This window comes from Schistocerca cancellata, chromosome 8 (genome assembly GCF_023864275.1).
Source record: "Schistocerca cancellata isolate TAMUIC-IGC-003103 chromosome 8, iqSchCanc2.1, whole genome shotgun sequence".
Classification (NCBI taxonomy): Eukaryota; Metazoa; Arthropoda; class Insecta; order Orthoptera; family Acrididae; genus Schistocerca; species Schistocerca cancellata.
In genome coordinates, this window is record NC_064633.1 from 68346236 (window position 1) to 68360526 (window position 14291).

A 14291-nucleotide genomic window follows, 5' to 3' on the forward strand; every position below is an offset into this window, starting at 1 on the left:
CAAACCAAATTTATCTGGTTTATTAGTAATTTGTTGTGTATCAGCAGCCAGCTTTGCATGGCCAAAGCTGTTCATCAGTGGTTATAAATGCACCTGCTATGTAGTTACTGGTGCAGTTGTCTACAAATGGATTCCAGACTGGGGTAGTTTCTGTGAAGCCATCAGTCTTGAGTCTCTTATCATGAGTGTTCTTGTCATCTAATTTTAAAAATTACATGAGTTAAAATTACATGAGTTCTATTAACGTATTTCTTCCTATAGTGCAAGGAAAAAATGTCAGCCACCCCTCTTGAGACCACAGAAGGGTGATGCGGAAATTCTTTTCTTCATAACACTCACAAGTGCATACATCATGGCTATGATAGCTTTTAATTGGACAGTATCAAGTACCCATGTGTCATCCTGGAGAACTTCTCGGGCCATAATTTCTGTAAAGTTTTTTATGTTTTGTAGAATGTTATTGTCTATCCACATTTGCCATGCACTCAATTAACTTCCTCTGACTAAAAGTTTCTTGACTGTAGAGTTTCTGCCAATATGTTGTGGTGCCCTAATCTTCCGTGTGCATGGCACAGTGCAATTTGAGTTCACAGCATTCCATCGGCAACAGTCTCTTTACTTCCAACTTCTGGATGCCAAGATGGATGTGATTCTTTCCATTTTCTTCCTTGGATGTGAGCAGTGGTGGATACAGAAAAGCCTCAAGGAGGGGGCGCTAAAGATATCTGGAGCTACCTTTACTTTTACCGTAATAAAAAATAATCAAATCACGTGCAAAATTTAAGAAAGTTTTGCTTGAACTGGTTATACACATATACAAGAGAATGTCATCTTATGATATAAAAAAGTTACAGTTGTGGTTCTCTTTTTTAAATGATGAATTTTATGCGCCTATTCTTCCTGGAAAATTGGTTAATTACACCATCAGTAGGACAATAAATGTCAGGGTGAGTGTTCAACAGAGCTAAGCCATTAAGTCGATCCTCCTTCATTGTCGACCTCAGTCATTCATGTCTTTGTATGCCGCAGTGTTGAAAAACTTCTTTCTACTGTAGCAATAGAGGCAGTTAGGCAAGCAAATATTTTGTACAGCATGTTCAAAGTAGGGGATTCAGACTAGGACAAACTGACTACACTTGCACAACTGAATCACGATCATTAAGGGCATTAATGCTCCTTTGCTTGTATTGAAGAATTTCTCCCATTAGTCTCTTTTTAATCACAAAGAGTGATTCTTCTTCAAAGAATGGTAGTTCAGTTAAGCACTGATTCAATTTACATGCCAGACCATTACTGTCATGTTTCAGTAGTTGTGAGGGCCAAATGGGCGGCCCTGCAAGGGAGAGTCGCGCACCTCACATATGTATCCACCACTGGATGTTAGTAGGAATTTGTGGTACCACCAGAATCAAACCTGTAAGCACGTGGTTATTTGGATGTTGTACAAATCATGAATATTCATCTTACAAGTAAGATTATTTGCCTTGCTCTGTTTTGTGAGGTTGATATTCTGTACCATCCATATTATCTTTGTCAATTTTTATCATGTACCTCATAACATTCAAAAATATCTTCTCCTTCAGAATCTTCTTCTGGTGGTAAACTGTTCAAATAATTCAATAATTCTTCATCCAAACGAAAATACTGATGTGCCATAATAACCAGGAGTGCTACACTTCTGCAGAGCACAACAATGTACTGACAGAGAACAGCAACAAGTATGTTCATTCTTCCACCAAATAAAGTAAAATGGAAATAAATAGAGGGAACAAGGTCACAAGAATAATGAAGATGTAAAAGCCATTGTTGCACGTCTAGAGACATGGTACATAAAAAATGTCTGTTGAACTAGTTGCAGTCCTTCAAGCTAAAAATGTTTATAAGTTGTTCAGTTTTTGTAACAGATGTTCGTTTTTTTACAGAAATTATAAACCACCAAGTACATTAAAATTCATGAAATATAAGCCCACTGAATTGGAATGTACACTAGTTATCAAGTATTAAAAAACACCCAACAGTCATATTGATCACTATGGTTCTTCTAGTGTCAGTCTGCATTTCACAGCTAATATATTATGGTCAAAGTCCACATTTGGCCAGGAGATATTTTGAAGTTTAAAATCTGGTTTCCAAACTACTTTCTAGAATAATATAATCAGTTCAAAACCTTTCTCTGTCTATAGTTCTCTTTCAGGTATACAGCTTCTTTCATGATTCTTAAGTTAATTGTCTGCAGTTGTTAAATTGTGCTCTTCTTGAAATTCTATCAGGCATCTTTCCCTTTCATCCATGCCCCCCCCCCCAAATTCCTTCCCCATCTTTATTATCCTACTTGTTTCCTCCTCTTGCTTTCACCAATATTATGTTCCAGTCCCACGCCATAACTAAATTTTCATCTGCTGTAAGGTGCAGTTACCATTCACCATTCACCTGCAAGTGAGAGGTTGCATATCCTCACTTTTTTGCCCTTTATATTTGAATATTTGTTCACAAAGTTGTAAAACTAATTATTCTTTACCCACTCACTGAATTTCACCCATGTGCTACTATCGAAATTTCAGAAGAGTTGGAGATTCTCCAATCCCTGGGGCAGGTGCATACGCAGACAGCAGTATAGGAGGAGCAGCTGCAACTGGTGATGGTGATATAATGATGCGATTCTTACCCAGGTATGTTCAAGATTATTCTTATCCAGTTTTTCATAACAGTTTGCCTTTCCATGAAAATCGAGCAGTCAGCCTCAAAATATGTGTAGAAATCTGCCTTTTGTAATATGACATACATTTGCAGGAGGATTTTATCCCTCAGCACTATGTACAAGGTATTAATGTAATTCACAGTAATTGCTGACAAACTCACCAGAATGTTTAACCTTCATCAAAAATTCTATCTTTACTCCTCACAAACCTACAAATTAACATAAAGTTGCAAGTTATGAGCTAGATTGGTCGATTAAATTAAGTTTAAATAAGCAGCAGAAATAAATTGCAGCTCATTTGTTCCAATATTCAGTTCCATTATAGAGGATAAGAGAAATAGGTCCGAGTGTCTAACACCCACTGAATGTGCAATTCTAAATGACTTGAAAATGCTCAAAGTTAACTGAAATTACTTAAAAAATTTAAAGTACAAAACCAAGCACATGGAAAAAACTAAAGTACTAGAGACTAACACTTGATCAAAATCAGCTAAATATCATCTACACTAACTATTAAAATATTCCTGAGTCCCTACTTGACCATCTATAAAAAAATTAAGGACCCTTAATTATCCATCAGAAACTGCTCTGAGTGAAATCTTTGAATCATGGATGCAGCCGCTTGGATTTCATGGTCAAGCTGCTGCTCATAAGCCACACATCATGCCGGTAAATGCCAAACATCTCTTCGTTTGGTGTAAGGAGCGTAAACATTGGACAGTTGAACAGTGGAAAAACATGTTGTGTGGAGTGACAAATCACAGTACACAATGTGGTGGTCCGAGGGCAGGGTGTGGGTATGGCAAATGCCAGTGAACATCCTCTGCCAGCTTGTGTAGTGCCAACAGTAAAATTCAGTGGCAGTGGTGTTATGGTGTGGTCGTGTTTTTCATGGAGGGGGCTAGCACCCCTTGTTGTTTTGCATGGCACTATCCCAGCACAAGCCTGACATTTACATGTGTCTGCCTGTGTCGGAAACATTCCACGTGGGAAAAATATATCTAAAAACAAAGATGATGAGACTTACCAAACAAAAGCGCTGGCAGGTCGATAGACACACAAACAAACACAAATATACACACCAAATTCAAGCTTTCGCAACAAACGCTTGCTTTGTCAGGAAAGAGGGAAGGAGAGGGAAAGACGAAAGGATGTGGGTTTTAAGGGAGAGGGTAAGGAGTCATTCCAATCCCGGGAGCAGAAAGACTTACCTTAGGGGGAAAAAAGGACAGGTATACACTTGCGCGCGCGCACACACACACACACACACACACACACACACACACACACACACACACACACATCCATCTGCATATACACAGACACAAGCAGACATTTGTAAAGGCAAAGAGTTTGGGCAGAGATGTCAGTCGAGGCGGAAGTACAGAGGCAAAGATGTTGTTGAAAGACAGGTGATTTATGAGCGGCGGCAAATTGAAATTAGAAATTAGCGGAGATTGAGGCCTGGCGAATAGCGAGAAGAGAGGATATGCTGAAGGGCAAGTTCCCATCTCCGGAGTTCTGACAGGGTGGTGTTAGTGGGAAGTATCCAGATAACCCGGACAGTGTAACACTGTGCCAAGATGTGCTGGCCATGCACCAAGGCATGTTTAGCCACAGGGTGATCCTCATTACCAACAAACACTGTCTGCCTGTGTCCATTCATACGAATGGACAGTTGGTTGCTGGTCATTCCCACATAGAAGGCTTCACAGTGTAGGCAGGTCAGTTGGTAAATCACATGGGTGCTTTCACACGTGGCTCTGCCTTTGATCATGTACACCTTCCGGGTTACAGGACTGGAGTAGGTGGTGGTGGGAGGGTGCATGGGACAGGTTTTACACCAGGGGCGGTTACAAGGGTAGGAGCCAGAGGGTAGGGAAGGTGGTTTGGGGATTTCATAGGGATGAACTAAGAGGTTACGAAGGTTAGGTGGACGGCGGAAAGACACTCTAGGTGGAGTGGGGAGGATTTCATGAAGGATGGATCTCATTTCAGGGCAGGATTTGAGGAAGTCGTATCCCTGCTGGAGAGCCACATTCAGAGTCTGATCCAGTCCCGGAAAGTATCCTGTCACAAGTGGGGCACTTTTGGGGTTCTTCTGTGGGAGGTTCCGGGTTTGAGGAGATGAGGAAGTGGCTCTGGTTATTTGCTTCTGTACCAGGTCGGGAGGGTAGTTACGGGATGCGAAAGCTGTTTTCAGGTTGTTGGTGTAGTGGTTCAAGGATTCCGGACTGGAGCAGATTCGTTTGCCACGAAGACCTAGGCTGTAGGGAAGGGACCGTTTGATGTGGAATGGGTGGCAGCTGTCATAATGGAGGTACTGATGCTTGTTGGTGGGTTTGATGTGGACGGACGTGTGAAGCTGGCCATTGGACAGGTGGAGGTCAACGTCAAGGAAAGTGGCATGGGATTTAGAGTAGGACCAGGTGAATCTGATGGAACCAAAGGAGTTGAGGTTGGAGAGGAAATTCTGGAGTTCTTCTTCACTGTGAGTCCAGATCATGAAAATGTCATCAATAAATCTGTACCAAACTTTGGGTTGGCAGCCCTGGGTAACCAAGAAGGCTTCCTCTAAGCGACCCATGAATAGGTTGGCGTACGAAGGGGCCATCCTGGTACCCATGGCTGTCCCCTTTAACTGTTGGTATGTCTGGCCTGTCCTTTTTTCCCCCTAAGGTAAGTCTTTCCGCTCCCGGGATTGGAATGACTCATTACCCTCTCCCCTAAAATCCACATCCTTTCGTCTTTCCCTCTCATTCCTGATGAAGCAACCTTGGGTTGCGAAAGCTTGAAATTTGTGTGTGTGTGTGTGTGTTTGTGTGTCTTTTATTGTGTCTATCTACCAGCACTTTCTCGTTTGGTAAGTCACAGCATCTTTGTTTTTTATATATATTTTTCCCACGTGGAATGTTTCCCTCTATTATATTCATAGGATTAAATATAGATGTACACATATTCTGACACTGCTCCAACTGCAGTCCTGGCTAAAACCCTTCTCATTATGAGAGATTCATTGTAGCATGAGAGTGATGTAGGTTTTTCAGTGTAATACTTAACTCTGAAATGACGAATCTCCTCCACCAATAAAGTCCATTAGGAGATGTATATTGCAGATATGCCTGGATTTCAGATGTAATGAAAATTTGAATGTTAAAATAATGTTTTCCAACATGAATACTTTTAATTCTGATGAATCCTTTTTAACAACCGGTGTACGTTCCATAAGCATTCACGAAGGTGTTCACACAGCAACTGTTACAGACTTTGCAACATTACATTTGCCAAACTGTGACTGACTTAAAGTGCTTTGCACCGCTCAATGTATACCCTATCTTAACAATGTATATTCTTTAGCCTATTGTCAAAAACAAGTACATTTACTGATTCATAATCGGAAGTTAATAATATACAACAAACTGTTAGTACAGTTTTATAGATAATAAATGATGATTCTTTCTAAATACATTTCTAATACTGTTTTTCTGACGTTTGTGTAGAATTCAGTTATGAAGTTACAATAACAATAACTTTCATAAAATCATCAATTACATCTTGATTTCACGTTGGATTTTATTCCTGATATTTATTGAGATACAGTACAAAATGCCAAAAGGGAATTTCAGGTTAAAGTTCTGTATGATAATTTCATAGCATCAAAATGACTGAAAATCAATAGTGTTTACATCAGAATGTTCGAGAATCATTAATGAAAAAGATAATTACAACTTATGTAATTCGTTGTTCATTATTGACACAATACATAAAGTGCACAAGTCATGTTAAATACATCAGATGACTGATAAATGTTCCAGAAATCCATTTTTAGGTAAATTGAAATTTACAAATTTTGCTAATTAATTATTGTTGTAATTGCAACATAGATATTTCTCATAACATTTCTATGGGAATGTAATAATGCAGTCGTGAAAATGAAATGATAAATCCTGCTGAAATTTACAACAATGTGTTAATTCACATCATCAGGTCTTCTAACTAATTATAACTTTCTGTTAATTACAGTTAAATGATCTGAAATAATGTTAATGATGTTGATTCAGTATATAAGTGAACCATACAATTTAATTTGCTGATAGAAACTAAGAAAAACTATACTTTCTACCTTTTTTCCATTACATATTGTGGATTGGGTAATATACGATCTGCTAAACTTTTAGTGCTATCAAAGCATTCATTAACTACCCTACAACTTGTCCTATTACAACATACAGTATAACAGCAGCCCTTTAAGAGTTTTCTTTCTACCCAGACAAATGGTAATATACTGTTGTGATTGTGGTGGGCATCAAGGGAGAGGGCGTCTTTATGGGAATTGCGGACAGATGACTGGCACATGCAGTGCTGCTGCCTTTTGTTATTGTGTTGGGATTGGCAATAGATCCATGCTCCCGGATGTTAGACTGGCTCCTTTGCACAGCTCAGTCAGGACTGAACAAGGCAGTGACAATAAAAATTGAAGACATCATTTCAGAGCAATTATGTTAAGTATGTATCTATCTTGACTGCCACCCAGCACCGAAACAGCAACCGCACCAAGGTATTGCCATAATTTCCCATGAACAGTGTGACAACTACGAAAAATCAAGATATAGTGATTGCTAAAGCTGCAGTACTTCTCATCTACATCTACATCTACATCCATACTCCGCAAGCCACCTGACGGTGTGTGGCGGAGGGTACCTTCAGTACCTCTATCGGTTCTCCCTTCTATTCCAGTCTCGTATTGTTCGTGGAAAGAAGGATTGTCGGTACACCTCTGTGCGGGCTCTAATCTCTCTGATTTTATCCTCATGGTCTCTTCGCGAGATATACGTAGGAGGGAGCAATATACTGTTTGACTCTTCGGTGAAGGTATCTTCTCGAAACTTTGACAAAAGCCCGTACCGAGCTACTGAGCGTCTCTCCTGCAGAGTCTTCCACTGGAGTTTATCTATCATCTCTGTAACGCTTTCGCGATTACTAAATGATCCTGTAACGAAGCGCGTTGCTCTCCGTTGGATCTTCTCTATATCTTGGTCGGCAATGTCAGATCTGCAATTTAGTGGAGTCGTAGATAGTAAGAGATTTCTATACTGAATAAAAAGGCTGTACCCAGATTACAGGAGGGGGCCAAGTTGCCCCCTTTTGCCATCCTGACATTCTCCCTCCCTCTGGTAGACACACTTGATGCTTACTAGGATTAATTGATGGATAGTGAAGGCCTTAGGGGCAAGGGATTTCTTTAATGAATTTTTTACTGTGCAATGGAGTGTGTGCTGATATGAAACTTCCTGAGATATTAAAACTGTATGCTGGTCTGAGACTTGAACTCAGGACTTTCCCTTTCACAGACAAGTGCTCTACTGAGTCTCGGTCTAAATTTTAATTTTCCAGGAAGTTTAAGGGATTTCTTCCCACTGCAGATGCATCTTCCATAGACGGCCAGTGTATTTTTTGGTGTGGAGGGAATGGCAGCTATTAAATTCTAGCTACTGTAAATAGGTAGTGGGCTTGATATGGTGACAAGATGTTGGGCTGGAGCAATCAGAAGTCAACATCCAAGAAGAAGTGAGGAGAGAAGGTGTTGAGGCTGAGCAGGAATTGAGGATAGGTTGCATTGCCCCATGGTCCATATTGTGAAGACATCATCAATGAATCTGAACCAGACAAGAGTTTTTGGTATTCTGGTTGGCTACATGGTTTTCTCTAGATGGCCCATGAACAGTTTGGCATTGGAGGGAGCAATGGAGGTGCCCATGGCCATACTGCAGATTTGTTTATTTATCTACTCCTCAAAGGAGAAGTAATTATGTGTGAAGTTGTAGTTAGTGAGATACATAAGGAATGAGTTGGTGGGTTTGAAGATGGAAGGATGAGAGTGGTAGTATTTTAAAGTGGCAAGGTGGTGGTGGTGGTGGTGGTGGTGGTGGTGGTGGTAGTGGTGGTGGTGTATAGGAAGGTAGAGTTAACACATCAGGGACCCAGATGTTAATAGAGTGGTGGTAGTTGAAAGTTGGTGAAAGATGATGTTGATGTCTTTGTTTGGGAGACAAGGCTGTGGGCAGTTGGTTGGAGGTGTTGCTTATCAACAACATTTGGTGGAATGACAGTAACCAATACAATGGGTCATCAAGGTATTGTTGTGTTTGTGAATTATCAGAATGTTGCCAGTATCCCTCACTAATCTGATATTAGAGAAACACATCTCCATGGCACAGTCATCCCTGAACTACCTCTGCTCTCTCTCTCTCTCTCTCTCTCTCTCTCTCTCTCTGCAAGGTACTTTTACTGTGAAATCCCAACTATTGAGCTCTATCTCCTAAATTGAAGCCATTGACCTCCAACACGTGGAAGAGCAGTCAGCACATCACCTCCTCAAGTTTGTCAATTTATCCCCATCTGAAAGCACCACTATGTACCAATACCCATCCAACCTCACCAAAGCTCCCTCTCAACTTACAGCTTAAATGAACTTACACTATTACAAACTGTCCACCAGAAGCCTTATGTCTACAGAAGTTTCATTCCTATCGAAAGTTCTTGCTTTCAGTCCTGCACTCAAGTTCGATCATGCTGGACTTTTCAAAGACTTACTCTCCTCTCGATCAATGCAGAGAAACACTTTTTTCCCCACTGAATCCTGACCCTGGATCTTTCCATGTTCATACCACCATCCAAACATGACACTCTCACTCCCCCTGCCTAACCACTCCCTGATAACTTTCTGGGAAATTCTTACCTTCAACTGGCCTCCTCCTCCTTTCCCAGGAGTACAAGCCTCTCAGCACAGGAAATAACAGCCATTCTCAACCCCAAGACAGATCCTTCACACAGAGAAAGGCTTCGCTACTGCCTTGACCAATTACAGAGAGTACTTTGACCTATAAGCACTGTCATAGTGATCCCATCCCAGAAGTCCATCATAACCTCCAATCCCTCCTAAAATCCTTAGTCCTATCCTAGAATCAGTCTCCAGTATCCATCTTCCTCCTTACCCCAATAACACCACCTGCACATGTAACTAAATGCTTCCCAACAATGTTATGAAAAGGATAGTTGCAACTCACCATACGAGGTGCATTCAAGTTCTAAGGCCTCCGATTTTTTTTCTCCGGACTGGAAAGAGATAGAAACATGTGCATTGTTTTAAAATGAGGGCGCGTTCATTGTCAATACGTGCCAGAGATGGCAGCACCATGCGGCAGATGGAATTTTACTGCCAGCGGCGAGAATGAGAACTGTTTTAAATACTTAAAATGGCGACGTTTTCCTTACTTCAACAGCATGCAATCATTCGTTTTCTGAATTTGTGTGGTGTGAAACCAATTGAAATTCATCGACAGTTGAAGGAGACATGTGGTGATGGAGTTATGGATGTGTCGAAAGTGCGTTCATGGGTGCGACAGTTTAATGAAGGCAGAACATCGTGTGACAACAAGCCGAAACAACCTCGGGCTCACACAAGCCGGTCTGACGACATGATCGAGAAAGTGGAGAGAATTGTTTTGGGGGATCGCCGAATGACTGTTGAACAGATCGCCTCCAGAGTTGGCATTTCTGTGGGTTCTGTGCACACAATCCTGCATGACAACCTGAAAATGTGAAAAGTGTCATCCAGGTGGGTGCCACGAATGCTGACGGACGACCACATGGCTGCCCGTGTGGCATGTTGCCAAGCAATGTTGACGCGCAATGACAGCATGAATGGGACTTTCTTTTTGTCGGTTGTGACAATGGATGAGATGTGGATGCCATTTTTCAATCCAGAAACAAAGCGCCAGTCAGCTCAATGGAAGCACACAGATTCACCGCCACCAAAAAAAATTTCGGGTATCCGCCAGTGCTGAAAAAATGATGGTGTCCATGTTCTGGGACAGCAAGGGCGTAATCCTTACCCATTGCATTCCAAAGGGCACTATGGTAACAGGTGCATCCTACGAAAATGTTTTGAAGAACAAATTCCTTCCTGCACTGCAACAAAAACGTCCGGGAAGGGCTGCGCATGTGCTGTTTCACCAAGACAACGCACCCGCACAGCGAGCTAACAGTACGCAACAGTTTCTTCGCGATAACAACTTTGAAGTGATTCCTCATGCTCCCTACTCACCTGACCTGGCTCCTAGTGACTTTTGGCTTTTTCCAACAATGAAAGACACTCTCCATGGCCGCACATTCACCAGCCGTGCTGCTATTGCCTCAGCGATTTTCCAGTGGTCAAAACAGACTCCTAAAGAAGCCTTCGCTGCTGCCATGGAATCATGGCGTCAGTGTTGTGAAAAATGTGTACGTCTGCAGGGCAATTACGTCGAGAAGTAACGCCAGTTTCATCGATTTCGGGTGAGTAGTTAATTAGAAAAAAAATCGGAGGCCTTAGAACTTGAATGCACTTCGTATAGTGGAGATGCTGAGTCACAGATAGGCAAAACAAAAAACTGTCAGAAAGTAAGCTTTCGGCCAACGAGGTGTTTGTGGGAAGTAGACAACATAAACTACATGGTGAGTAGCACTATCATTTTCATATTATTTACATTCCATTGTTTCTTAAATGTTTCCCAAGATCCACAACCCCAACAATCCTGGATGTGCCATTGGTGCTGATTACTTTGCTCCCACTGAAAAATATCTGCTCTACTTGATCAACACTTCCAACCAACTGCCTGCAGCTTTACCTCCCATATTAGTTACATAAACCACTTGTTTACTGATTCTCAACCATTCCCATTGTATTAGTTGCCCTGGGAGGAACAGTATTTATTCATATGGAATTACGAACAATGCAGTGAATTGAGACTTTTATGATTCTTGAAAGACGTACATAAAAATACACAGAGAAAACATTTATCATCAACATAATCATATTTAAAAACAACAAAATAAAATTTATTATGTATATTATCCTTTGTTCTGTGTTAAAAATATTAATAACTGTGAAACAGTCGAATCATTTTATGTAATTACTCTTTCTGGTGGATGAGTATAGATGTGAGAGACATTGCAGGTGTACTTATGTTGCATTTTGGTTAAATATATGTGCTTATTTGTATATCTTTAGCATCCCTTTATGTTAGGAAACCAATAAGATATTTTTCGTAGAATTGGAACACGCAATATAGCATGAGCCTAGGACTAATTGTTGTCAGCCATTTGCACGGCTGCAACATTTTATTTGAATATTGCCCGCATTAAGCAGCATAGAGCTGCAGAAATAACTTACAAAGTTTGCGCTTTAATTATATGAAATGAAATGATCATATGGCATTTCTGGCCAGGAGGCCCCCATCCGGAGAAGTTCGGCTGCCGAGTGCGAGTCCTTTTACAGTCAATGCCACGTTAGGTGACTCGTGTGCTGCCGATGAGGATAAAATGATGGTGAGAACAACACAGCACTCAGTCCACAAGTGGAGAAAATCTCCAACCCAGCCGGGAATCGAACTAGGGCCCACTGCGTGGGAGGCAAGCACGTAACTGCTCAGCTAAGCAGGCGGACACTTTAATTATTATTATATTATTATTAGTCGTAAAGCTCCCAACATGGAAGACGCTAAGTAAAGATGGTTCACTTCTGGGGCTTCTTATTCTTCTTGTTTGCCCACCAGGTCTTCATTCTTTGCGAGAATTCAGCTTTTCTTTCTTCGCTCCATTTTGTTCCAGTTCTCGGCACTTCTGTCTCTGGTTTGACCTCCCATTTGTCAACTTTAAGTTTGAAATTGTTTCTTTTGTTCATGTCTTCAGTAGTAATGTTGGCTAATTCCAGATCTTTCTTTACATTTTTGATCCATTCTCCTCCATTAACAAGGGATGCTACGTATCTTACTATTCTTTTTGTAAGTCTGTGATCGGGAAGTCTCATTATGTGGCCATAGAATTTTAGACGCCTCTTCCTCATGTCTATCTCTATGTTAGAATATTCTTCAATTTTAGAATTTTTCTGTAATCTATACCCCTCTTTGGTCCATCTTGGTCCCAGAATTTTCCTAATGATTTTCCTTTCCTCTTTCTTCAGGTTTTCCATATCTGTTTTTCTTTTAAGTGTCAAGGTTTCGCTGGCATATAGCATTATTGGTTTAATTACCGACTTATAATGTTTAATTTTTGTATTTATAGATAGACATTTTTTATTGTAAATGTTTTGGACCAGCCCTAGACCCCTACGAGCTTTTAATATTCTTTCTTGTTGTAAGTATTTTTCAGAAATTATCTCTCCTAAATATTTAAAGTATGGTACCCTCTTAATTTCTCCATATTTGGTTCGTAACTTAGAAATTTCTAGATTTGTTGTTGTAAACACCGTTTTCTCAAAAGATATTTGTAGGCCAACTTTTCCTGCACACTCTTTTAAGGTTTCTATCTGTTTGACTGCCATTTCACTAGAATCTGCCATTATTGCAAGATCGTCTGCGTAGGCTAAGTAGGGGATTTGTAGGTCATCTTTTTTGGTTCCCAGTGATATTGGTTTCCAGTACTTTTCTTTTTTGAGTTCTTTTTCCCATTCTGCCATGACTCTATCCAGAACTAAGTTAAATAACAGAGGTGATAATCCATCACCTTGTCTAATCCCAGTTTTTATCTCAAATGATTTTGAAAGTTTTCCCATTAATTTCACTTTGCATTTTGTATTTGTTAATGTCTGCTCTATGATGTTCCGTGTCTTCTTATCCAGTCCTTGTTCTTCAAGAATTTTAAATAGTGTGGGTCTGTGAATTGAATCATATGCCTTTTTAAAGTCGACAAAGACATATACTGTAGGCTTCCTTCGCATTTGTCTCATCCTTGTAATCAATTTCAAGTTTAAAATTTGTTCTGGACGTGATCTGTTTGGTCTGAAACCAGCTTGGAAATCTGAGATTTTGGGTTCTAGCAGTTTTTGTGTTCTTTCAAGAAGACAAGCTGATAATATCTTGTATGTGACGGCAAGTAAGGAGATTCCTCTATAGTTGTTCACATCCGATTTATCCCCTTTTTTATGTAACGGATGTATTAGGGCACATTTCCAATCTTCTGGTATTTCTTCAGTAACCCATATGTTTTGAATAATTTTAACTAGCTCATTTCTTGAGTTAGACCCTAGACTTTTGAGAAATTCGGCTACAATTCCATCTTCTCCTGATGCTTTGTTATTTTTGAGTTTGTTTATGTGTTTGATAATTTCTTCTTCAGTTGGCGATACAGAGTCTTGCTGTTGCAGGGCTTTAGTGCTGGATATTGGAAGAGCTTCTGTTGGTTCTGGACAATTTAGTAGCGTTTCAAAATATTTGGCTAATTCTTCACAGTTTTCTTCGTCGCTTAGTGCCAGATTCCCATCTGATTTCCGAAAACAGACATTTTGAGGGATATACCCTTTAATTTGGTTTGCAAAAGTTTTGTAGAATCCATGCGTATTATAATTTTTAAAATCTGCTTCTATTGATTCCAGTTGCTGAGTTACATACTTTCTCTTCTCTTGTCTAATAAGTTTATTTGAAAGTTTCCGTATTTCTAAAAAGTTTTGAAGAGTTTTCTCATTTTTATTTGAACTGTACTTCGCAAAGGCTTCTGTCCGAACTTGAATTGCCTTTTCGCATTCCATATTCCACCATGGATGTTTGTGCTTCTT

General features: G+C 40.2%; 1 protein-coding gene across 1 annotated transcript in view; it reads left to right on the forward strand.

Annotated features, from left to right (window-relative positions):
- Positions 1–14291, forward strand: part of LOC126094476 (N(4)-(Beta-N-acetylglucosaminyl)-L-asparaginase-like) — a 151752-nt gene that overhangs the window by 131708 nt on the left and 5753 nt on the right. The window contains exon 5 of the mRNA XM_049908868.1: positions 2562–2669. Coding sequence (XP_049764825.1) covers positions 2562–2669 — 108 coding nt within the window. The remainder of the gene's footprint in view (positions 1–2561; positions 2670–14291) is intronic.